The sequence below is a fragment of the Trachypithecus francoisi genome, unplaced genomic scaffold (genome assembly GCF_009764315.1).
Source record: "Trachypithecus francoisi isolate TF-2019V2 unplaced genomic scaffold, Tfra_2.0 Lachesis_group0, whole genome shotgun sequence".
NCBI lineage: Eukaryota > Metazoa > Chordata > Mammalia > Primates > Cercopithecidae > Trachypithecus > Trachypithecus francoisi.
Genome location: NW_022681453.1, coordinates 179,485,879 through 179,513,737, shown reverse-complemented (window position 1 = coordinate 179,513,737; position 27,859 = coordinate 179,485,879). Strand labels below are relative to the sequence as shown.

At 37.6% G+C, this 27,859-nt stretch overlaps 1 protein-coding gene across 1 annotated transcript in view; it reads left to right on the top strand.

The window, feature by feature from the left end:
* The window catches only part of GADL1 (glutamate decarboxylase like 1), a 166,539-nt gene that overhangs the window by 96,244 nt on the left and 42,436 nt on the right, over positions 1-27,859 (top strand). Inside the window, exons 13-14 of the mRNA XM_033212882.1 lie at positions 11,899-11,950; positions 20,078-20,167. Of these exons, the coding sequence (XP_033068773.1) occupies positions 11,899-11,950; positions 20,078-20,167 (142 nt within the window). The remainder of the gene's footprint in view (positions 1-11,898; positions 11,951-20,077; positions 20,168-27,859) is intronic.

The following is a 27,859-nucleotide window of genomic DNA, read 5'->3' as shown; positions in this document are numbered from 1 at the left end:
TCCGGGTTCAAGATCAAAAGATAAAGTACTCCTCTCTCAACAATCCGAGGAAAGTTTAATTATTTGAGAGTGAGGTAAACATCCATCTCTGAATCAGTCATGGTTTCCAGGGCAATGTGATGCTCTCAGTAGTAATGATGACTCACCTGCTCTCTCTTGGCACTGGGGAGAGTGTCGATTCCTTCTATAGAATGTGTACTGAGCCTAGATGATGAAGGCACCTTTGTTAGAGATAGGGTTAAAGTGCTTCTATTAGAAGTGGGGAGATAACCCAGTGGTGAGAAAACAAGACGGTCTATGGTCTACCATAAATTATTTATAGCTGCTCACTAAATTAGAAGTCCAGGAAACTCTGTTCCCTTTTTGTGGATTTTCTTGCACTATTTAAATGGGGAAGAATCTCTGCATTATTTTGTCTAAGCTTTGAAATAATTCATTGGGAGGTGTCTTGAAATAAGGTTAGATATAAATATTTTATGATTGTATTTATTATAAAGTCAACATTCATCTCAGGGTGGAATTTAGTTTACAGTCTAAGAATACTTTCTAATTTTTGCAGAGAAATATCACAGAAGGATAAATGTTAACATTTCAATTCAACAAACACTTATTGTTTGTAAATGTTTGTCAAGTTGAATTGAATTAACATTTAGTGAGCATTGCTGCAGACTCTGTGACCTATATTTAAATATTTGAAAAATAATCCCTCCTCTTTCCTGCTGTTATTTACAATAGTTTTTTTGGCCTTAACTTCCCACAGTCTTGATATCCAACAGTCTATTCCTGGGGTGGGCAAAAGTCTGTCTCCAATGCCAAGGAAAAGGGCAGAGTACTTTGAAGCATGTAATTTGGTATGAATGTGAAATTATAAACTTGGAGAGAATTTCTCTAGAGTAAGATTTGTAGTAAATTAGCAACAGAAGGGCTTTATTTTCATGATTTCTTTTCAAATTACTGATTCATTTGAAGTTCTGCTTTTTAGGAAAGACAGAATATTCTCTCAATTCTAGGGTCTCTTATGTTTGCGCTTAAGCCTATATGCAGTGCTGTGGCCGTAAATTGGCTCTCAGAAGGAAAAGAAAGCCCCATTTGTGTCTTCCAATTTCCATGGTGTAAATATTTCTGTCATAGCAAATTGCAAGATACCAATGGTTGTAGTTTATGACTTTCCTGAATATTTAACAGTGGACTCCTAACCGCTACACACTATCTCTAGAACACCACTGGTTCTGTGAGCCATAATCTTAACTCTTCCAGTCTTCTAACCACGTGCATAATGTGAAGTAGCATAATCAATTCAAAAAGTCACAGGGTCAAGATATTTCCCATGAAGCTCACTGATGCCTGGGCAGCTTGCTTCCGAGTTTACCACGTCAAAAGCATTTCACCTGTGGTTGGAAGGCTCCACCTGGAATAATTTCTAAGTCACAGTAACATTGTTTTGTTTCCAAGAGGTGTAACTTCTTTCAGTAGATAACTCTAGCAAAGTAAAGCTGCATGTGATGATTGTGTTTAGTATTTGAGAAGCACCTTATTGGCAGGCTCTTATAGCTAAAATATCCACTTCCCTAGGCCCTAGGTCAGGTCTCCAAAATACTGGAAAAGCTGTGCAACTCTTTTCCTTTGAATTCCATAGATTAATGTTTCTATATTCCTGAATCTAAATGGAGCTTAACTTGGAAGTTTTTATATTGACTAAGATTTAAGTACGATATTTTGATAGGCCAGTGATCACTTGAACTGATAAGATAGCCTTCTTTGTCTTCGCCTGGGAAAGTAAGAGCAGACACTTTCAAGAGGACAATGATTCCCATTTCATGGGTTGTCAGAAATTTAACAAGAATGAAAAAATTAGTGCCTAGGAGACCTCTAAGGCTTTTCCTAATTTCCATTTGACCATGTCAACCCAATTGAAGAGAGAACATTTCTCCCAGAAAATATTAATGGCTAAAATGCTTTTGTTCTTTGGTTTGAAAATCAGTGACACTGAGAGCCTAAAGCAACATGTGATTATTGAGCATGATTGAAACTCAGGGGGCTCAGGTTTAAAACCACCACTATGGCACAAAACCAGTGACTGTATATTTCTGATATCTGCCTAGGAAAGTAAAAAATGTTTTACTCTACAAGCTTACCTGTTGCTGAGGGTACCTTCTAGGCCTTTGTGATGGCATTCAGGTTAAATGGATATCCACTAAAGGATAATTTTTCAAGCAGGCCTAGAAGAGTCATGTCTAAGTCTTTTCAACAACAACAAACAGCTCAGGAACTCCCACTCTGCTACTTTGTTTGGTCTCCAGAGTATCATTTATCTATTCCCTTGACACACAATCTCTGCAATCTCTCAGATGGAAATCATTTCATAGACTTGCATGGATACCGAGGGGTTTATCGTTATCAGTATGGAAAAGGTGAGCAGTTACACAATGATGCTTTTGTGCCAGTGTATTTCTCTAGGTGATGGGAGGTACAGAGTCTAGAAAACTAGGGAACAGTCTTTGTTTTTATTTTTAATCTTTATATTGGTGATCTTTTTAAAAGTTACAATTACAGTAGAATAGAGCACGTGGGTGTCTGTGATGAATTCCACAAGCCATGTGATATGTGCTGATACATGCAGAGCATACGGAAAGCAGATGGAAAAATTTCAGGAGTTCTGTGAGACTCAGTGCATCAGAAGAAATTTCAAATGAGAAGATGAGACTAGGAGAGAAACTTGGTCCAAAGTGGTCCAGGGAGGCGCTAAGTGGCTGCTAAAGAAAGGGACTGGAAAGGCTATTTTCAGAGAGAAAAGAATGTCTTGCAAAAGGACAAGAGAAATAAAAACAAAAAGTGGGGGACTTATATAACCAATCTGAGAACTGAGATTCTCTAATGTTAGAAGCATAGTTGTAAAGTAGAGGAAAATTGTTTTGTAGCAAGTTTATCATTAATGCATATGCCAAGATCAAGCCAGAATATTAATATGTTATTACCACACACAGTAGGATTGGTGAAACCTCTTGCTAATTTTTTTTTTTCTCTCTTCTATGCCAAGGTTAGTGGAAGGGACAAAGAGTTTTATGAAGTTATTATTGCTTTTCGAGTCCACTTACTTGAATGCCTTTTGATAGTAGTTTATGGTTTCGGTATTATGTCCCCAAACTGAACATACCTTGTTTTCTGGCTTCCACCATATAAGATTAGTTTATTAAATGTATTTTGTCTTTAGGTTTTCATATATTGAAAACAAGAGTTGTGAGGAATAAATCGTCCCTAGAAACAGGCAGAAGTGACTTCAAACATTTTGGCTTTCCTCCCAACAACTCATTTCATTTTAGCATTTATTTAAGAAGAGGATAGGGTACTTTTTAGTAGAAACACTTCTAAACCAGCATTTATGCAAGTACGCTGTGGCCAGTAGACTTCCAAGAGATCTTAATAGATGATCTCTCAAAAAATGGTTCCATGGTTAAATAAGTTTGGGAGATACTAACTGCTATATTATTCCTCTCTTAGAAATTCTAAGTACTCATTAGGACATTTAAAACTTTGAGAGGGCCTGTAATATAGAAGCATTTTTTAAAAAATTATACTTTAAGTTCTAGGGTACATGTACACAACGTGCAGGTTTGTTACATATGTACACATGTGCCACGTTGGTGTGCTGCACCCATTAACTCGTCATTTACATTAGATGTATCTCCTAATGCTATCCCTCCCCCTCCCCTCCCACCTCTTCCCCCTCCCCTCCCCCTCCCCTCCCACCTCTTCCCCCTCCCCTCCCACCTCTTCCCCCTCCCCTCCCCTCCCCTCCCCTCCCACCCCTTCCCCCTCCCCTCCCACCTCTTCCCCCTCCCCTCCCCTCCCCCTCCCCTCCCACCCCTTCCCCCTATCCCACGACAGGCCCCAGTGTGTGGTGTTCCGTACCCTGTGTCCAAGTGTTCTCATTATTCAATTCCCACCTATGAGTGAGAACATGCAGTGTTTGGTTTTCTGTCCTTGCGATAGTTTGGCTCAGAATGATGGTTTCCAGCTTCATCCATGTCCCTACAAAGGGCATGAACTCATACTTTATGGCTGCATAGTATTCCATGGTGTATATGTGCCACATTTTCTTAATCCAGTCTATCATTGGTGGACGTTTGGGTTGGTTCCAAGTCTTTGCTATTGTGAATAGTGCCACAAATAAACATACATGTGCATGTGTCTTTATAGCAGCATGATTTATAATCCTTTGGGTATATGCCCAGTAATGGGATGGCTGGGTCAAATGATATTTCTAGTTCTAGATCCTTGAGGATCACCACACTGTCTTCCACAATGGCTGAACTAGTTTATAGTCCCACCAACAGTGTAAAAGTGTTCCTATTTCTCCACATCCTCTCCAGCACCTGTTGTTTCCTGACTTTTTAATGATTGCCATTCTAACTGGTGTGAGATGGTATCTCATTGTAGTTTTGATTTGCATTTATCTGATGACCAGTGATGATGAGCATTTTTTTCATGTGTCTGTTGGCTGCATGTCTCCTTTTGAGAAGTATCTGGTTCATATCCTTTGCCCACTTTTTGATGGGGATTATTTTCTTGTAAATTTGTTTAAGTTCTTTGTAGATTCTGGATATTAGCCCTTTGTCAGATGGGTAGATTGAAAAAATTTTCTCCCATTCTATAGGTTGCCTGTTCACTCTGATGGTAGTTTCTTTTTGCTGTGCAGAAGCTCTTTAATTAGATCCCATTTGCCAATTTTGGCTTTTGTTGCCATTGCTTTTGGTGTTTTAGTCATGAAGCCCTTGCCCATGCCTATGGCCTGAATGGTATTGCCTAGGTTTTCTTCTAGGGTTTTTATGGTTTTAGGTCTAATATTTAAGGCTTGCATCTATCTTGAATTAAGTTTTGTATAAGCTATAAGGAAGGGATCCAGTTTCAGCTTTCTACCTATGGTTAGCCAGTTTTCCCAGCACCATTTATTAAATAGGGAATCCTTTCCCCATTTCTTGTTTTTGTCAGGTTTGTCAAAGATCAGATGGTTGTAAATGTGTGGTGTTATTTCCGAGGGCTCTGTTCTGTTCCATTAGTTTATATCTGTTTTGGTACCAGTACCATGCTGTTTTGGTTACTGTAGCCTTGTAGTATAGTTTGAAGTCAGGTATCATGATGCCTCCAGCTTTGTTCTTTTGGCTTAGGATCATCTTCGCAATGCAGGCTCTTTTTCAGTTCCATATGAACTTTAAAGTAGTTTTTTCCAATTCTGTGAAGAAAGTCATTGGTAGCTTGATGGGGATGGCATCAAATCTATAAATTACCTTGGGCAGTATGACCATTTTCACAATATTGATTTTATAGAAGTATTTTTAACTTTAATAAATATGCAGACCCTGTTGATTGCTCACCAAGGACCATTCTGTCTTGCCTGTAGAAACTTGATTTTGTTCACATAGCAGTGTTCAAGCTGGGAACTTGGTTTAGCAAACCACCTTCCCCAACTATTAGTTTAGGGGAGGGTATGTGGCTCAATCAACAAGATATGGTGAAGATGTCACTGTGTAAGATACTGTGAAGACTTCTGTGGAAAATATTCTTAGCTAAATAAAGAGAACTTAAGTGCTTTTGCTATAGCCCCCTCCACTCTTGGGACACTGCTGTATAAGGATAGGACATATGGAGTTATAGCAGCTGTCTTGTGAACATGAGAGGAAACCTCCCTAACACTGAACATGGCTAGCTGAAATTATAGTAAATAACTGGTTCCTGATATTATTGAACAATCCAACCAGCTTGACAAATGGCCTTATGAATTAAGCCAAGTATACCTTTTTGTTTGAGAAGGGCTTATTCTGTCACCTAGACTGGAGTGCAGTGGTCCAATTATGGCTCACTGCAACCTCCACCTCCCAGGGCTCAAGTGATCCTCCCACCTCAGGCTCCTGCGTAGCTGGGACCACAGATGTATATCTCCACACCCGGCTAATTTTTGTATTCTTTGTAGAGATGGGGTTTCACCATGTTGCCCAGGCTGGTCTTAAACAATCTGCCCACCTCAGCATCCCGAAGTGCTAGGATTATAGGCATAAGCCACCATGCCTTGCCAAGTGTACTTCTAAGTGTAGACAAAAATCAGTCTAACTGATATGCCTAGCAATGTTCAAACATATTTGATAGTAGGACTTTTTATGTGGAAAACCTATTAAGATGGTATACCATGGAGCATAGTTTGAAAACTCTGGTGTAAGACCTTTGTTATAGTAATAGCTGCATCTCCTCTTGCCCCAAATCACCTCTATTTTCAACTCAGCTGGAGTGTTACACTGGGTGTATCAGTCCATTCTCATGCTGCTAATAAAGACACACCTGAGACTGGGCAATTTATAAAGAACAAGAGGTTAATGGGCTCACAGTTCCACGTGGCTGGGGAGGCCTCACAATCATGGTGGAAGGTGAAGGAGGAGAAAAGGCACGTCTTACATGGCAGCAGGTAAGAGACTTATTCACTGTCATGAAAACAGCATGAGAAAACCCACCCCTATAATTCAGTTACCTCCTACCAGGTCCCTCCCATGACCCATGGGGATTATGGGAGCTACAATTCAAGATGACGTTTGGGTGAGGGCACAGCCAAACCGTATCACTGGGCTTTACAGGCTCTGAGAGTGACTGCCATAGGCACATTATCCCCAATGCAAAGCCCAGATCTACACGGTTAGCAAAAAGAGTTTTAACCGAAATAATTCAGCTCTGTTTTAGGATGCCTTTCTCCCAGGAGCACCTTTAGCCAGTTTGACAGAAGCATTTTAAAATGATACTATGGTTAATACATGTAAGTTTTGTGTAGCCATAACTTGTTAGGGAAGGATTTTACCAATTTTGTTGCATGTCTTTACATGCACGAGGAAATGGAGGCAGGCTCAGGAAGACTTAGGAATTTGCCCAGGTTCAAAGTTATTTAGCTGCACAATTAGAATCTTATAAAGTTATTCCCAAGATTTCTGGAGAAAGCTTTCTTCATAGCCTCAGTTCAGGATGAAATCATAGCATAAGCTTTTGAGTTAACAGATTGCCAGTACATTTGTGCCTGAAAAGGTGAGAAAAAGGATGGTTCACAAAGCTTTTCTCCCATAGGTAGACATATATACTTCCTATTTGTTTTATATTTTTTCTTTAAGTTCTTTTCAAAAACTATACAAGTAACCACATGTATGAAACTTTGAAAAGATATAAAAAGCGAATGGAAAACCCCCCACCCCCATTGCATCTTCTTTCCCCCTCCCTCAGGTAAACTAAATTTATGACATATCCCTTCCATATTTTGTTTGTATATACATGTGGATAAAGTTTTTTTAAAAAATGTTTAAAAATTGAATCAAATCATCCCCATTTCTCAGAACCTCACTTTTATCTTTTACTAATTTATCCTGATCATCCTGTGCTTTAATTGAAGTAGATAATTCATTTTAATAGCTGCATATTACATTATGTTGTTATAGTACGTTTTAATTCACTATTAATTTCTGAATATTAATCTTGTTTCTAGTTATTTTGTATGGAATATACTTATACACCCACAGTACAGAGATTTAGATATAACAGCATATATGTGCACATATTTATATGTACCATCTATCCTTGATATTGATAACTTTTTTCTTGGTAGACCAGCATTTCAAAACTGGTTTGCTTGATAAGAAGATATGAGTATTATTAAAAGGTTTGTAGCAGCTTTCTATCATATTCTCACCACCACTGGAAGTTGCCACTCTAAAGTTTCCGGTACCATTGGGAAATATGGTTAATACAGGAATCCTTCATTTCACGTGCTTAACCTTATTTTCCAGATATTGTGTTTTGGGGGGTTTTGCTTTACAAATTGAGGGTTTGTGGTAGTCTTGCATTGAGCAAGTCCATCAGTGCCATCTTCCCAACAGCATGTGCTCACTTCATGTCTCCGTTAGGTTTTGGTAATTCTCATAATAAAAATGTTTGAGTCATCAGTTCTCTTTGATGTTACTGTTGTAATTATTCTGGGACTCCCCATAGAATGCACCCATAGAAGCTAGAAAACTTAATATTGTGTGTGTTCTGACTACTGTCCAAGTGGCCATTCCTCCCATCTCTCTCATTCTCTTCAGGCTTTCCAATTTCCTTAGACAACAATATCAAAACTAGGCCAACAAATAATGCTACAATGGCCTCTGAGTGTTCAAATGAAGAGTCATATGTCTGTCACAAATAAACTAGAAATGGTTAGGCTTAGTGAGGATGGCATGCCAAAAGCCAAGACAGACAAAGTTAGGCCCCTTGTGCCAAATAGCCAATTTATGAAAGCAAAGGAAAAGTTCTGGAAGGAAATTAGAGGTTCTACTTCAGTGAATACATGAATAAGAAAGCAAAACAACCTTATTTGCTGATACAAAGGTTTTAGAGTTCTGAATAGATCAAACCAGGCATGACATTGCCTTAAGCCAAAGCCTGATTCGGAGCAACACTCTAACTTTCTCCAATTCTGCGAAGGCTGAGAGGGGTGGGGAAGATGCAGAAGGAAAGTTAGAAGCTAGCGGAGGTTGGTTCATGAGGTTTGAGCACAGAAGCTGTCTCCGTAACATAAAAGTGCAAGGTGAAGTGGCAAATGATGGAGAAACTGCAGCAAGTTATCCCGAAGATCTAGCTAAGATCATTGAAGAATGTGGCTACATTAAACAGGCTTTCGATGTAGGCAAATCAGTCTTATATTGGAATAAGCTGCCACCTAGAAGTTTCATGACCAGAGGGAAGTCAATGCCTGTCTTCAAAGCTTCAAAGACAGGCTGAATCTATTTTTAGGAGCTAATGCAGCTGGTGACTAGGTTGAAGTCAATGCTCATTTACCATTCTGAAAATTCGAAGACTCTTCAGATTTGTGCTCAACTTACTCTGCCTGTACTCCGTAAATGGAACAAAGCCTGTGACAGCATATCTCTGTATAGCATGGTTTACTGAATATTTGAAGCCCACTGTTGAGACATGAGACTTACTGCTCAGAAAAAGATTCTTTTCAAAATATTACTGCTCATTGACAATGCACCTAGTCACCCAAGAACTCTGATGGAGATGTACAAGGAGATTAATATTTCCATGCTTGCTAACACAACATTCATTTTACAGCTCATGGATCAAGGATTAGACTTTCAAGTCTTATTTAAGAAATATCACAGCTATAGCCTTACAAAATATATAAGTGATTCCTCTGATGGATCTGGGCAAAGTGAATGGAAAATTTTACGGGTTTACTCTTTTATACACCATTAAAAACACTGATGACTTATAGGAGGAGGTCAAAATACTAATAATGGGGATATGGAAGAAGTTAATTCAGACTCTCGTGGTTGACCTTTAGGGGTGTAAGACTTCAGGGAAGGAAGTCACTAAAGATGTGAAAACAGCAAGAGAACTAGAATGACAAGTGAAGCCTGAAGATGTGACTGAATTGCTGCAGTCTCATGATAAAACTTCAATGGATGAGGAGCCTCTTCCTATGGATGAGCAAAGAAAGTGGTTTTGTGAGAAGAAATCTACTCAGTGATCATGTTGTGAATCTTGTTAAAAGGATAACAAAGGATATAGAATATTACATAAACTTAGTTGGCAAAGCAGCAGCAAGGTTTGAAAGGGCCGACTTCAATTTTGAAAGAAGTTCTGTTGTGGGTAAGATGTGTTCAAACAGCATTGCCTACTACAGAGAAATCTTTTGTGAAAGAAGAGTCAGGCAGTGTGGCAAACTTCATTGTTGTCTTATTGTAAGAAATTGTCACAGTTACCCCCAACCTTCAGACCTTTGATCAATCAGCAACCATCAACATCAAGGCAAGACCCTCCAGGAGCAAAAAGATTACAACTCACTGAAGTCTCAGATAATCCTTACCACTTTTTAGCAATAAGGTATTTTTAATCATAACATGTGCATTGTGTTTTAGACATGATGCCATTGTATACTCAGACTACAGTATACTGTAAATGTAACCTTTATATACACTGAGGAACCTCCAAAGTTGTGACCCTTTCCTGCAGCATTCACTTTATTGTAGTGTTCTGGAACCAAACCTACAATACCCCCAAGGGATGCCTGTATTATTGTTTTAATTTGTACTTCTTTGATTATTACTGATTTTGAATACCTTTTCTGGTATGTATTGAGCAATGAAATTGCTGTTTATGAAAGCTAGTCAGTGTGATAAAAGGTTTAAAAACTTTATAGCTACATACGTCTTCTGAAAAAGTGTTCAGAGAATGGCGTACATAGAACATCTAGTACTTTGTGAGCATGTGTGCCCGTGTGTGTGCTAACATTATTGCTCAAAGATTCCCATATTACTAGTTAATATTGACAATTTAAAATAAGATATTGTCTATTGCAAAGATAGTATCTATATGCAAACATCAATATTTAACCTATTACAAAAAGCTGTATACATTTGGAAAAAGGAACTTCATCTTAAAAACTACTGTATTCCATATTCACATTATAGAATGGCCTTCCTAAAATGATGTAATAGTCCCTTCTTTCCAGTTTTTAGTCTGCATTTTTTCATGTTTATGATTTTAATTTTTACAAAAACCATTTCAAATTTGAAAAGATTTTATTAGTCCAGTTTTACAGGTAAGAGACTTGAGGCCCAAGAGGAGAATCATTGTGTCTTTAAATATTAGTTGAATATTTATGATTTAGTGACAGGATCATAAGATCATAATTCCATTACTGGGAGCTAGTTTTCAAAGGCATTCCTTATGTTCTGTGTGATTTTTTTTTTTTAAATCACAACAAATGCTCTGACAAACATTTCCGTCAGTGTCTCTATTATTTCCTTAGATTTGATTCTTATATTTGAAATACTGGGTCAAGTGTTGTGAACATTTAAAGGCTCATGAATCGCTAGTTTTCAAGGCCATTTCAGACTTTTCTTTTGGTATAGACAAAAGCCAAGCCTAAAAGAGAGGAGTCAATGTTATTATATAGAGTACCATGTTCTCAATGCTATTTTAGTCTTTTCTCACTCATATTCCATATTTCATCCATGCCTTTTACTTAGGTGTGATAATTCTCTTTCCCCCAACATCTACAATGACTTTATAGATATTCTATCAATGGCTACAGCCCTCTTTTTTCCCCTTCATATTCAGGTAATTTATTTTTTCTTAAGTTTTGGGGTACGTGTGCAGGTTACCTAGATAAACGTGAACCACACAGTTTGCTGCACTTATCAACTCACCACCTAGGTATTAAGCCCCACATGCATTAGCTCTTTTCCCTAATATTCTCCCCTCATCCTCCCCGACAGGCCCTAGTTATGTTGCTCCCCTCCCTGTGTCCATGTGTTCTCGTTGTTCAGCTCCCACTTATAAGCGAGAACATGCAGTGTCTGGTTTTCTGTTCCTGTGTTAGTTTGCTAAGGATAATCAGCCCACTTACTTTTAACATGATACTGATTATCAGTCCTCCTTCCCTCTGTGCTGGACTAAGATTATGTTGATCTTCCTTGATTTTAAATGAACTTACAAAGCAGGATTACACACCAAAAAAACCTCTTTCCTCCAAGCCAGCCATTTAATATAAGTGCCTATGTTAAATCCCCGATTTAGGATATGAAAGTAAGACCCACATGTTCAGAGATACATATCCAACCTGCTTTATCTAGCTTTTCACACCAGGGTTAAAGCTTGATGCTAACATGTGAGATAGATCATTATCAAAAAGATGCATCTTTTTACTCAGGTCAAGGAAATAACAGTAGGTCTGGAGTATTTATCTATCGATAGCTCTGCCTATACCTTGACGTTTATCTGTATCTTATCTCCAAGCCCTGTCTCTGAATCAGTTTTGTCATACATCATTCATGTTCATGACATTTTTACATGGTAGATTATAAACATTGTGACTTTTAATTTTAGGTACCTAGTAGACGAAATCAAGAAAAGAGAAGGATTCAAGTTACTGCTGGAAGTAAGTGATTGCATAATTGTGCTTGTGATTTTGTCAGTTAACAATGATGAAGGTGGTAATTTTCTAATCTGTTATATATTTCATTGGTTTTTGTGTTGCAGACTTAAAAACAAGTCATTAGTTTAATTCATAGAGTCTATTATGTTAATTTACTCTATTAGTGAGTACTTTTCCTTTGTTGGATTCACAGAATATACTTGCCTTTAAGTATTGAAAATTAAAATGCTCAATTACCAAGGGTAATATTGAATAAATTATAACCTCTATCTTGATATATAAATTGCATAATGATTGTACTGCAAATATTCATCTGTGATGTAGTGGTGCCTGCATGTGAAAATCAATTAAGTGAATGTACAATACTACATACAGTTTACTCTTTATAAAATAATGGGAGCATATTTGTTTTGGAGCAATGGGAAAAGTCATTTTGTTGATGTTGTATTGTTTGCTGTGTGTAAGAAATGAGGTGGTTACAAAGGTAGAGAATATATTTTTTTCTAAAACATGTTTAGAAAATTTAAAATAAATATTTAATGTGTAATTCTGGTTTTTAAGAAATATAAATTGCAAGGTTATCTTAGATTTTGTTATAGTATATGTATTATAGCAGTTTTTAACAATGTAAAAATATAACCTAGAGATTCTAGTCTTGGAGCCTGTGCTGTATATAAGAAATCTAGCTGGCTGGGCATTGGTGGCTCATGCCTATGATCCCAGTACTTTGTGTGGCCAAAGCAGGCAGATCACAAGGTCAGGAGTTTGAGACCAGCCTAACATAGCGAAACCCTGTCTCTACTAAAAATACAAAAGTTAGTCAGGCATGGTGGCTCATGCTTGTAATCCCAGCTACTTGGGAGGCTGAGGCAGGAGAATTGCTAAAAGCTGGGAGGTGGAGGTTGCAGTGAGTTAAGATCGCGCCACTGCACTCCAGCCTGAGCAACAAGAGTGAAACTGTCTCAAAGAAGAAAAAAAAAAAAAAAAAAAAAAGTAAAGTAAAGTAAAAAGAAAAAGAAAGCTAGCTGTTTTTTTGGTATTTATTCAATAAGATGCATTGAACAATTTACTATGTGTCAGGGATGGTTCTAGGCACAGGAGATAAACAAAAAAGGGTCCCCGATTTCATGATGCTTACATTTGACTGGAAAGTGAAACGCACTAAATAAGCAAATTAATTAATCGCGAAATCAGGTAGTAAGAGTCTTAAAACAATAAAACATGTTCATGAGATAATCTAGTATATAATTAGACAAGGTTATAGATGTATTGGGGGGAAGAGGGTAAAATGCTGAAATGGGGATGGCTTATTTGGTTTGGGTAATCTAGGTAGGGGATTTTAAGGTTATCTTTGAGCTGAGACCTGAATAAAGATAAACAGCAAACCATGCAGATATTTGGGGGAAAGACATTCTGGCAGAATTGGTAAACAACGCAAGGCTTAAAGCTGAAGAGAGTTCTATCTTTGAGCAGCCAAAAAAAGTTGTATTGAATGAAGGGGAGTGTGCAGCAGGTGATGGAATTGGAGAGGTGGGTAGAGACCAGATCAGGTGGTGGTCAGGTAGGTCAAGGTAAGGCCTTTTGCCTGTATTCCAAATGTAGTCACTGGAGATGTTTTAAGAAGACAGGGGTTTAACTTACATTTTATAAGATTATGCTTGATGTCATGAGAAGAGAGGAATGTTGAAAAAGCAATAGTGAAGAGAGGACAAGATAAAAATAAGGAAGACAAACTTGGAAACTTTTTAGTAGCCAAAGTGCAATATGACAATAGCCCTCAGGGAAGTTTGGGAAATACTTTCCAGAGAATCTAGACCATGGATTCCACTACTATCTACAAAGGAAGCACCAGATTAGAAAGTTCTAAGCTTCCAAAGTTTCAGAAAGCTAGAGATACGGAAGATCTTGCATGCACTCCAAAATAATTAATAGTTAAACAACTTTCTGGTAGTACTAGAAAGACAAATTTAGAGCATGAAAACTTCTACAGAACAGACAACCTGGTTTCTTCAATAGGCTAGTGACGTGAGGAAAAAAAGGAGGAAGTAGTGATCATCTCTTTAGGTTCAAAGAGATGAAAGAGGCATAACCACCAAATAAAGCATATAGACCTTGTTGAAATCCCAGTTTGAACAAGCCAATTGTAAAAAGTAATTTTTGTAACAATTGGAGAGATTAGATGGTGTCAAGGAATTGTCAATTTTGTGAAGCATAATGGCATTATAACTATGTAAGAAAATGTCTATAGTTTTTAGAGGTGCATACCTAAGCTTGTATGGGAGAAAAAGCAGTTATTTTACTTGAATTGAGTTTGATTACTTTATATTTTCTCAGGTCTGAGTTTCCTATTTTCTCAAATTTGAGTTATTTTCTCTGGTGATGGGAGCTATAGCGCTTATGAAAAGTCCTGTACACATTAGAACTGTACAGTTTTTTGATAGAGCTGAAAGTGAGAATAAAGATGGGCCGATGAAAAAGTTGTTTATATATTCTTCCTAAAGGTTTAGTAAAGAGAGGAACCACTTACCATTATCATTAAGGAAACTGCAAACACTCAAGTCCTTGCAATGAAAGCTAAGGTAGGATTTAATTATTAGTCAGCCTTCTGCCCCTGGATTTTTCATCTGTGGGAGCCAGCTGGCCTATAAGCAGTGAAGGTGATTTTCTAAATGGTTTTCCAGAATTCCTGCTGTGAGAATTTTTGTATGTGATCTGCATTTGCCACTTTTCATTACACCCAAGAAATAAAGCAGAATTAGACCTTGAATGTCACATGTAAGTATTAAGTTGATAGTCTTTTTGCTTATATATGCATTCGTATGTTTCTATATGTATATGTACATGTGTATTTGAGAGTGAGAGTACATGTGTCAACTGTTGTCTAACAGCAAGGAGAAAGTTAAGTGGAACATTGGAAATTGTAGATGAACATAACAGGACAATACCCAGTACTTGAATTTTTTTCCTGTAAAGAACAAAAATACATTTCCTGAAGATGACTGAAAGTTATTATTTCAATTCTGAATTATTCATAGGCTTCTGAAAATCATCTCTTTTTCTGTGTTGGATCTAAGATCTAATAGACGTTTCCTAGAGGTATATTCATTCTTATACTATCATTCACATATTTTATTTTTATCTCTTGGGAGAGCCCTAATTATTCAATTTTTTTTCTTTTCTCAAGGTCTACACTAGGAGGAGTTATTAATGTTTCATCAACTTTGAGCTACAGAAGATCTTCGAGGACATATAGTCAGCTTTCCTGCATTGTGCAGGAAGTTATCTTAACAGTATCTGTTAACAAGTGGTCAACCTCTGATTGAATACTTCCTATTTGCAGAGAATTCACTAGTTCATTCCTCTTCCAGATAGCTCTAATTATTCATGTTCTAATAGTGAACCTACTAATATGTATCAAGCAATTGTGATTTTTCTTACATTGTTATCTTGTTAATTAGATTACAACTACCTCCTAATTGCTAAATCCAATGCATATTTTAATCTTCATCTTGCTGAAATTCTGTAGCATCGTGTTATCCATTTACTCCATCTCTTGGATAGTCTCCCCTGTCTTAGTTTCTTTGATTTCCTTTCCCAGTCTCTCATTCCATGTGACTTGTTTTCAGTCTCCACATTAAGGGTCTTTTCATCAGTGCACCCCCTTAAATATTCTTCTACACTCTGTCATCTTTGGCCACACAGTCTCCCTGAAATTTCTTCACATCCAGAACTTTGTTATCAATAGCCTCTTTATATCTTCCTCATCCTCAACTTAGCTCCTAAACTCTAGGCCTTTGTATATGAATATATCCTGAAATTTTCTCCTAGGTGCCACAGACACCTCAAATTCAACATTTCTAAAGCCTTAGTGTAGTATTTTCCTTACCAAAATTCTACTTTCTTCTTTTGGTCATTAGAGCTATGATCCACCCAAGCAAAAGTCTTGATGTTGTTCTTACTATCTCCTTTTCCGCCCCGCTAAATACATCTTGAATGCTTAGTCTTCTCCACTCCCAAAACCACTGCCTTAGTTCAAGATCTCATCACTCTTCAGGTTGGTACTATCTCCTAACTTGTGTCCCATTTCCAGTCTCAGATCCCTCCAGCCTAACACCTCCACACTGCTGCTAGAGCAGCTTTTTGAAAATGAGATCTATTTCCTAGAGTAGTGAAACTCTCCAGTGACTCCATCTTCCTCTAGAATCAAGCCCAAGCTTCCAAGCATATCATATAAGAAGTCCTTCATGGCATAACTCCCATCTTCAGTTCTAGCTTCACCTCTCTTCAGTACACTCTGTTCTCTATTCATTCCAAGTTCAGAAAGTGTTAGTCATTTTCTTGTCCTGATGCCTAGTCAATATCTATAACACAGAAAGTTTTGCTTATTAAGTTGGACAGCTTGGTTATCCCTTGTTGGACATTAATGTTTCCCTTCAAATATATTAGCAAGAAATTAACATAGTGATGTACCTCACTAGTATACATTTTAATGGAGCTACTCATTCACTTTAAAAGACATCTCTTCTTACCATTATGGCCCCAAATAATAGTCACTGACTACAGTGCTTGCTGTGTGCCAGATATGGCACTAAATTTTGAAAACATTTTTTCTTTCATCATCAAACCAACCCTGTGGAGCAGACATCATCATCTACATTTTATAGTTTAAGAAGCAGAAACTGAGAAAGTTTGATACTCATTCCAGCAAAGATCTGATGAAGTTGAAATTCAAAGCCACATCCTTCCAACTCCAAAACTTAAGATTAGACTACTGAAAAATTTCAAAGGCAGCACTGGATAGCACAAAAAGCCTTAACACCTAATAAGCTTGAAGTCAATTAAAATTCACCATTCCAGCTTTTCCTTCAGTCTATATTTGCATGATTGTCTGAATCTGTGTGCTGGATTCTGCATATATATTAAAACAAAACAGTGCTAGCTTTGTTTTTATTATTCTGATCTAATGACATAAGCGAAGGAGATTAATTTCTTTTGATATGACTCAGAATGTGAGCTGCTGCTACCTCTTAGTGACCACTAATTTCTTTCCCAAATGGTCTCAAAATTTGATAATTCTTCCTGAAATCGATAAAGAACGTTTATATTTTTTATTTGAAAACCAGTATAAAATGTATTCAAACTCTTCTTTAATGGCACATTACTCTTTTGTTGTGAATTTTTAAAGATTATGATAATGCACTTGCTGCTACGGAGTTTTTGTACCCTTCACTAGACACGTGGACTCCTGTAATACCTTCTTACTTTTGTGGATTTTAGAACATAGTCTAAATGTGTTCTCAGGACACCCAAGAAGTCAGACTTTCATATATGTAAGCAATTAGAATGAAGTGGTGTATAATTGTTTTTACTCTGAAAATCCTCAGTGCCTAGAAGTCTCTTAAAAATTATGTAAAATACAAGCTACAGGTAGGCAGAGACAGGAAAAAATATTTTTGCAGAAATTCAAAAGTATGTTTTTCAACTCAATAATTTGGGAAATTACCAAAGCAAAGATACTCCAAATGAAGCATCCAATGTCTTCCAATGAAATGAACTGTCAGAAGGACTTTATAAAGCTTTCAAATGTTGTAAGCACTGAAGCCATTCCGTTCTAAAAGTGTTTGGGCAAAAGAATCAGATCTATCGCTCAACAAACTTACTAAAAAATGTAAAAGATCTAAGTCCTATCTTGTAAAATATAGAACCTATAACAGCAGATAAAACATCGTCAACTGTTTTCTAATGTTCCTATGCAAATGAAAGGGAATAACAAATTTGGTGACACATATTAGAGTCCATTCAGAAGACAAGAACTCCATGGTAAAGTGGGAAATGTAGTATCAAGAATTATTAACAAGGGATTGGAGTAATGGAGGATTGCTTCCTAAGAGAATGAAAAACCTAAAAATGAACAGGAGTAGCAGATATAGAGAGCAGCCACCACTCCTGGAACTGAGATAGAGCACCCAAGAGAAAGGCCATCCCTTCGCAGGACTGAGGTCTAGACCTCTTCAGAGATAGTATGACCTTGGCTCATGGGATAACAAATTTACTGAGGTGTTACATTGGTGGTACTCACTAGAAATCTAGTCTGGATTGCTGAGCTGAGGAAAGCCATCCACAGGGGCCATGCCACAACTTGGAAATCACTGCGAGCTACCCAGGAGTGCCAAAGAAGTCATCCAAGGCAAGGTGCCTAGCTGGCATCTCATGAAACCACCTAAGGGGAGTATGCCAGGAAAAGCCATTTATGGGCCCTTCACTTGCTGCCTGTCAGCTGTGATGCCACCTGATGCCACCTGAAAGGGGTGTACTGGGGGAAGCTGCTGAGGTCGATGGGTGGGGATGTGCTTTGGTTTCTGGTTACCAGTGCTGCTGAAAAGAACCACAGATTCTGTAGGAGACCCATGAAGTGAGCACACCAGAAAGGCATTCGTCCTTCCTTCTCCAGTGTCTCTCCAGCACCCTCTGCTGACAAAGTCTAAGATTGGACCAGATGTCAAGGGAGAAATATCTGCAGAGTCCACCTACATTATTTTAGGACCCTCAAAAAGGGTAGATTTGTAGCTAAGGCAATAAATCGATAACTGACATAACACAATCTAGTGACAGTGCTGCAAAAGTAATTGCAGTTTTTGCCATTCCTTTCAAAACATCAGAAATCCATGTATAAATTGTGTAATTTGTAAGAATGATTGTAGTCTCATAAATGTTTGCAAAAATTGAGTTGAATTACAGTGTTTCACTTTTAACTATTTTGAAGACTTATAGCTCTTTTCTTGTCAAGTCCAATAAGAATATGAACAATTTCAGAAATGAAAGGATAAGATCAAGAACTTACCTTGTTGAACTGGGAATGTTTCTGGGCATTCACTTATGATTTAAAATCCACTAAACTCAAAACATTATATATATAATACATACATTATATATTTATATTACATATATAATATATATTTTCTCTCTCTCACCAGTCTTGAGTTTGAGATATGAGATGATAGGTCTTTCCTCTTTATGAAATGCTTTGAAACTTTCTATACTAGAGCATAATTCTGATGGTTAGAGAACTGTTATAACATTGGTTATTACAAAACTGTTTATGGCAGAAAATGAAAATCAGTTCAAATATTGTCATTGTGAAACTGACAATGAGGAATATGTGTATGACTCAATCTTTCCTGAATACAATTCTGTATGTCTAATTTGTGAACCCCCAACATAATGTCCCAAATCTCCTCGTCTTGAGTACAAAGTCTTTTGGTCGTGGCACTTCCTATGTTTTTGTCCAGTGAGGACAAAGCCTTGTCTGCATGACAAAGGCTGGGCTAAAGCCTGTTAGAATACAGTCCCACATTTAAGCAAATCATGTCATAGAAAAACAGACCAGCAGGGAAGATGACTGGGTTATGGTTACTTAGCGTAGATGAGAGTTTCTCATAGAACATACACTGCCCACTTCAGAATCACTTGACATGCTTCATAAACTGCCATAAAACTTTTCTGGGATGGACTTAGACAATGGACATTTTGAACATAGGAACTCAGAATCTACATTTTGAATAGGTCTCCTAGCTAATTCACACTTTTACTGATATTTGAGAGCCGGGAGTCAAGGTGATGCTCTTTTTTCAAAAGCAGTATTGGCTAGAATCATAGTAGTGCTGGTTAGTGAAGTCCAAGCATAGTGTGCTATTAACTCACAGGTAATCAAAGCTTTTGCATTTGTCAGGTGTAGGGGCCAACTTTGGCTGCCTTAAGAAAAATAATTATTGGAAGCCTCTGATGATATAGCAAATAACTTAAGGATCAGTGTTGGAGAGAAAGGATCCAGGGCATCTCTGAGCATATATGTAAGCAGGCACTGACAATCAAACCTGGGTTGAGTCAGCTTCAAACTTATTTTTCCTGATCTTTTCACATTAAGATGAAAGAGCCCGCTAGGTGCACACTGTGGAGAAGAAATTTTTAAATAGGATGTTATCAGAAGGCAGAAGGGATTGTTACTCTAAGATTGTGATATGTTCAAGTTTTATACACATGGTAACTCTTAAAGAAACAGTTTTCAAAGTATTTAATTGCAATCTAAGATAAATCTTAGGATAACAATTTTAAATTTTTTCTAATTCTCAGCCTGAATATGCCAATATTTGCTTTTGGTACATTCCACCGAGCCTCAGAGAGATGGAAGAAGGGCCTGAGTTCTGGGCAAAACTTAATTTGGTAAGTAATAAGTAAACGGTATTTTTCTTTTTGATGAAGTTGATTCAGTACACATTATCTGTTGATCCTATAAATAATTCTGTGCTTGCTAGGCCCTCATCTAGAGAAGTGTCTTCTAGTTCGTTAAAAAGTAATGACAGGCCAAACAGTTGTAGACGTTGTTTACATTTAACAAATTCACATGGTTGACACACACTCAAAACAATTGGTTGTTTGTAAGATAATTATGGAATTCGTTGGAAGTTCTGGCTCACAGTGTACTTCAGGAAGTGCCATCTGGTCATGGGACACAAGGTTAGAGTTGTGTGATGAATGACTACTTATTTCAACTCTGCTACTGCATCTGGGCTGTTGTATCCCCTTACTTGGAAATAATGTTAAAAGTCTAAATCTGATACTTTTTGTGAGCGTGAGACCTTCTGTCTTCAACAAAGGCCCTATGTCTTACACCCAAGGGGATTACATAGAAGAGACGACAGATGCTAGCAATGGGTTTCAGTTGAACATCGAACAAAATGTGCTTGGAAGTGTCTTCACACACAGCTGTCGGGGCTGATCATACAGTGTAAGAAGAGGCCCCAGGCTCTAGGGACTGCTTGTGTCTCATCTACTCCCCGCCTAGCATGGCCTTGCCAGTTATAATCCTGCCTCTAATTCAGATTTCCAAGAACTATGGAGTCTCACGAGTAACACTATTTGATCCCACTTTCCAGATGTATGAACATAATGCATATTGAAAGTGAACCCATGGGAGTTCCACTGGGGATTACGTGGTCTTGACATGTGGAGTGTAAATTCTCACGGGCTAGCACCATCAAAATCAGGCAATTCCCTACCCTCTTGAGTGAGATCAAGTCAGCACAGCTGACTTTATGACCCTGGTTAGTAAAAGCTCTGACTTGCAAACCCCTCCTTACCGTCAGGGGAAAAGGATTTTTTTTAAGCCATTTTTGTGGTCCATAGCCTTTAGAAGACAAAACAACAAAAAACTCCCTGCTCAGATAGCGACAAACATTTGCTGATGTCCACTATACTCTACACTGGAAATACAAACATCAAAAGGATGAGTCTCCACCCTTGAGAAACTCAATATTCCCAGAGACAACAAGAGACAATCACAAAGTAACCAAGAAGTGCCTGAATGGAGATTAACTGTGCCAGTGAAAGTAGAAAGGGCATCTACCCCAATGTGATACTAGAGCTGAGTTTTGAACAATAAGCAGATGCCAGTCAGGGGACAATTGTAAAGTGGATTCCAGGAAGAATCACAGCATGAGGACTCAGGCTCAAGAGGAGAATGTGGTTCCACGACCACAGGGGTGCAAAGAAGCAGTGATGGGAGGTGAGAAGAGTTAACAGGCAGAGGGAGGGTCATGGAGCCTTGTCTCCCATGGCAAAGAGCTTGGGATTTTTGCCCCAGTCTAATTAGAAGGAAGAGGGCAGAGCCTTTAAGTCATGGTCACTGATTGCCTCACTTGGCAGCATGTCCTTTGAGCTTCAGGTCATTGTCTGTTTATTCATGGTTCAAACCTCCTAACCTGTAACATAATAGATGACCAATACAGAAGTCTTCTACCTCTTATCAAACATTATCAGGTAGCAAAGATGGGGAGAGATGGATGGTGTTATCTGTGCCCTTACCTATTTCAGGCAGTTAGCATAGACCTTGGGATTTGTCTTAACAAATTTTTGTCACATGCAAAATAGCAACGTGCTTAATACGTATCAGATGTTAAGTAACTCAAAGAGAAGCAGGAACTGGACAATGTGGGAATTTAAAGGAACATTTTTTCACTTTGATGGAATGCGGCTGACATTTTTTGGTAGGGTAGGGAAAGAAATTACAAGTTAAGATATGGTCACCATTGTTCTAAGCTAGAAATTGTTTTTTCATTAAGAAAACCCATGAAGAATGTGATGTGTTTCACTATCTCAGTACTGTTGGACTGATAGGAATTAGAATAACAAGATACTCATGTTTGGGGACTTTTTACTCTTGGTTTACTTTCAATTTCTTAAAAAATTGAAATTGAGTATGGATATAATACAGAATATAATGCATTTTTCCCAAGATGGAGTCTTGCTCTGTCACCCAGGCTGGGGTGCAATGGCGCGTTCTCTGCTCACTGCAACCTCCACCTCCCAGGTTCAAGTGATTCCCACCTGAGTCTCCCGAGTAGCTGGGATCACAGGCACCCGCCATCATGCCTAGCCGAGTTTTTGTATTTTTGTCGAGATGAGGTTTCACCATATTGGCCAGGCTTTGACCCTCAGGTGATCCACCCGCCTCAGCCTCCCAAAGTGCTGGGATTACAGGCGTAAGCTACTGCACCCGGCGTGTAATGCACTTTTTATCTTAATTGGAAATTGAACAGGAATTGGGACATTCTCTTTTATCCCTAATATTTGCCAAAGTGGATCATACAGTAAATATCCAGTTTATTTTCTTTACTGTCCATCTTGGACTCTCCATCCCTTAATTTTGGAAATGCTTTTCTGCCATTTACAACCATTGCCTGATCTAGTAACAACTTCATTTGTTATAGTTGCTACTGAATAGAAAAAAATGCCTGCTGCAAATTATCACTGATCCTGAGTTTCTTAATTTCCCTATCATTCTCCTCCTGCAAGTCGAGGTGTCTGCATGAATTTGGCAAGGGGGAAGGGAGACATGTGTGTGTGTGTGTATATATATACACACACGTTGTTTATGTGGTTTTATGCTTACTGTAGAATGAGAATGCAAGTGTATGATTTATAACCTGTAGTGTACTTAAAGCACACTTGAAATTTATTTTAGGGTTTATCTTGAATAAAGAATCACAAATAAGGCTTTGCCCCTCTGATGCAGACTAATGTCAGTTTGAGCCGTCAGATTTCAGAATCACTGGTGTGATAAAATCTTCCATTTGGCGGCAGAAGGGGAGAGGGATTATTTGGTAATGAACCTGGAGAGTTAGAGGGTATAAGCGTATATGTGCGCTTGCAAGTATGTGCACAAACGTGAGAATATTTGAGAACACAGTTTAGTCTGTGGCCTAACAATACAATGACACTGTGTGATACTGGATCACTGAGTTCCAATGACTTCTCTTTTCAAGATGCCCTCCATAAGATGCTCCTCTTTCTGACTCACTCAATGATATCTTACGTCTTCATTACTTCCCTAGATTGTATTTGTCTCATTTTCTGGTCTCTTTGCCTCCTGCCATCTCCTTTTCCAGTTTTTTTTTTTTTTACTGTCAGCCCCTCTTTACCTCCATCTCTGCTTCATCATGTCACTCTTCTGGCTGGAAGTCTGACTTGCTTCCCGTCCCCTAGTCCCATATAGCAACAGGTCTCAACCCTGTCAGAGTCAATGACCACTATTTATAGTAAAATACAATATTTAGGAGGATATACCCTTTACTCTTCTAAGATGAAACCAATGGAATACATGACCTCCCTATAGGCAGTTTTGTAAAGGGCAACATAAGACTTTATAATACAATGTGAAAGTTTATAATAAAAATTTTATTATATAAATACTTAAGCATGACAGTACTGGAAGACACGAGGAAGTGATAAGATTCTTACTTATACTCTTAGAAACACAATGAATGTAGGCTATTTATGAATGCACACTATTATAAGTAGGTGATGGTGATGAAAATAACAGCAACAGTATGGTATTAGTGATATAACTTTTCAAAAATGATGAACAACTTTTGCGAATACTCTGCAGAAATCATTTTTCCCTTGCTTTACATGGTAGAAAACTTTATTAAAAATGGCCACAAAATATTTGTCATTGGTACATAAAACAGTTAGGTTCTGTGCTTGAATAATTATAATCAGGCTTCTGACCTCATGCATTTCTACTAGGACATTTGAAAAGTTGTGTAAAACATGGGACAGTTCAATGTCACTCAAGATTACTCTACACAGTGCAGGGCAGCTGACACCTCTGGTCTCCACCTACTAAATGCCAGTAAGCAACCCCCTTAAGATCACGAAAATTCAAAGCATTTGCCCAAATTTCCTAGATATTCCCTAGACATGTAATAGCATTTCCTTGAGAACCACTGTCCCACAGAATAAAATCTTAGCATATATCTTATCAATTGAATCTTGTCTCTTTGACATCCAAAGCCCTCCATGTCTGATCCTAAGGCACTTTTCTAACTCAACCTATGTGATTTATTGTACTGAGTAAATTGGGCCAGAGGAGTTAGGAAACACTGGAAACTGGGTAATGGATATCTTTCACTAATCAGATTGACAAATCACTGTGTTTTCAATGTTGATATCTACTGTTGGTGAGCGTCAGGAGACTCCTGTAAGCTGTTCTTGGGTAAATTTTGTATCATTGTTTCTGAAAAGCAACTTTATAAAACATATCAAATATCTTAATTTCATTTGTCTTTCAGCAAATTCCTTTTCTAAAAATGTATTATTTAAAAATAGTTATAGAAATATTGGGGGGAAGCTACTAAGACATTCATAGGCATTTTAAAATAGCAAATATTTCAGAAGAAACTAAATATTCAACTATAGAGAACTGGTTAAATTTTAGTACATAACTTATAAACAAATTTGTAGTGTACAGACAAAATTGTTTCAAAATAATTCATATTAAAAAGGGGTTTAAAACAGCCACTCTAGTATACTAATCGAAATTTTATGCTTAAATGTACATACTTAAGTACATATACTGTGTATGCTTTAAGGGTAAAGAGGTGCCAAAATATTTTAAAATTGTAGGTGATTTTATATTTATCTTCAGTTTGAAAATTTTCTATAATTAGTGTATGTTTGTGAAAATAACAATATTAAAATGATACACTTTAGTGGAGTAATTGATCCAGTGAAGCCACAAATTTCCCCGAGTGCTTTATCTAGACAGAAGTTATCCAGGTTTCAACCAGGTATTTCCCAAGAGCCAGAAAAATTAAGCATTAATCCCAATATGGGTACGTTTTCACCATTTTAAAATTATCCACATGTATTACTTGAGAAATATAGTATGTAGATTTAACACAAAATTTTTGTAAGGAAGAATTTTAAAGTTTTAAATATTAAAATATATTTTAATCTTCTTGTACCATTAAGGATCATTATACAATATTCAATCAATTAGTTTGCAAACTATTTTCTCTTATGACATGTTCCCAGGTATTGTGTTCAATATGTCATCCCTTCCCATCTCTCCCTCCTTGCTAAAATACACCCAGTATCTGCATTGGTCTTAAGTTTTAGAGGCATTGCTAGTGGTGGTTCATAGTGATCTTCAATAGGCTTCCTAAGGTTTCCCTGAAAGCTTCCAGCACTGTGGTCGAGTTATACTTTTTTTTGTTTTGCTTTTTTAAGATGGAGTCTCACTCTGTCACCCAGGCTGGAGTGCAGTGACACAATCTTGGCTCACTGCAACCTCCGCCTCCTGGGTTCAACTGACTCTCCTGCCTCAGCCTCCCGAGTTGCTGGGATTACAGCTGCTCACCACTACACACAGCTAATTTTTCATATTTTTAGTTGAGATGGTGTTTTACCCCTGTTGGCCAGGCTGGTCTCCAACTCCTGACCCCACGATTCACCCAACCTTGGCCTCCCCAAAGTGCCGAGATTACAGGCGTGAGCCACCGCACCCAGCCCTATACTTTGCTTTCTAAAGTAACTTCCCGAAATAAGTTTGTATGTTTGCTTCTTCTGAAGCTGCCCGATAGTGATCAGATATTGAGAACGAGGAAGTTGAGGATAGAATGCAAAGATAAGATGGGAAATGTCAGACCCAGAGAATGTCATTGAAAAATCCACTCATTTGTTTTGTCCTGTCATTACTCGGTACTCTGATGTAGAAGATTTCTTCTTTTGTCAATATTTCATAAATCTACATTATGCCAACAAAATTTACATTCTTAAAATTAACAAGCTGTCTTTTCATATTCACGTATGGTTATTTGTTTTGTTTTTTTTTTTCATTTGCTGACCTGCAGATTTGTGACTAATGTTATTTATAACAGGCTCCTTTCTCAATCGTAGAGGGGAAATAAATCTTAAAAATCTACTTGATGTGTTTTATTGTTTGGTAATAAAACTTGATGATATCCCAGATATCTTAAGAATTTAGTCTTCTCCCTGGCAGGTTTCTGATTAATAGCACTTGAAGATGAGACTGCATGATCTTGGTAGGGTGATGTGGAAATGTCACTGTGGAAACCTCACAGTGAAGACATCCACACAGGCTGCTGCTTTGGATTTTAGGGAGGGTTTTAGCATCTCTTACCCATTTTCTGAATGTTTTTGCATGTCTAGTATCTGGACTTATTTCTAGCCACTCCAACAGCAATTCTGTATCTAATGTCTTCTGATCTTAGGGACTCGTAGATATGCATACACATGTGCACAAGTTCACAACAATTGAAAGCTTGTGTATTTTTCAGAATTCTGATTCTTTTGTCAGTCTTTGACATTAGTATATTCAATCACTCAATTTTGGATTGTGCACTAAAAGTACTTGGGTCTTCAAAGGTGCAGCACTTTAAAAAATGTTCAAAGATTAGATTCTTTTTTAAACCTTATGCTACAGAATTTATAGTATATCCTTCAAAAAATCCTGTTTCCTAGTAGGTATCACTTTCAAGTTGTAGTTTCTTTAAAATTTATGTTTGATATTAGACTCTTTAAAGTGCCTTTTAAAGAAAATAGTTCTAAATATTACTTAAGAGGCTCCCCTTATTTGGTTAGTGGCTGGGATGTAGATATCAAGAATGCTTAGCTAATGAATATTCTGTGTTTTATAGACATCATATGCTCTTTCCCTGAACTATTAAAAGCTAATATAAAAATGTTATTTTAAGTATTCTGTCAGGTAGAGATATTATGTACTATGTCATGCATTCCAATGGTAATCAGTTTTGTTCTTACGCCTTTCTGCAACTAAGGGTCAAGAAGCCACTTAGGTACTTCTGATATAATTATGGCCAGCTTCAGCAATCAGCTGAAGCTGGAGTGTTCCTTCAGCTGAAGGGCAGGGAATACTCAGTGCTTTTCTTGCTTTTATGCTCATCTCTTTTCCAGTTGTTAATTGTTCTTTCTAAATTTACTCCACTGGATTTATACAATTTCAACCAAAAGTACCAATACAATTCTTGTTGTACGTGCATGTTTAAGGGGAAGTTCATGATGAATTTTCCTTTGTATTTAATAGCATGTTTCAATGAATAATTTATTACTTTGCTTATTTGCTAATTAATATGTTTTGTGGTCTTTAAACATTCATAAGTTTTATGGATAGTAACTCGAACTCTCCAGAAAAGCCAGATAAGGTACAGATGTCCTCATGATAAATTTCTTTGAGTTTAACAGCCTCCCTTGTTTCTGTTGGACTGTTCTAATTTATTGTGGCATACGTTCTGAGTTTGGCCTATCTCTTGAAAATTAAAATAGAGAAGAATGAAGCTGGCATTTACTGCAGACTGAGGCCGACCTCAGGGGCCTAAGGCCAGGATGAGACCAGTTATCAGAGGAATTTTCATGGGAGTGGCCACCCACAGCTAACAACAGTAAACACTTGTTCACTTGTGACCCACTGATCCACTGGGTACCTTCAAATGACAGTCATGGGAAATGAGGCCAAGGAACAGCTAAAGCTGCATTGCACGAACGTGTTTTTGTACATCAGGTCTATTGTTCTGCACACATACATGAGGCAAA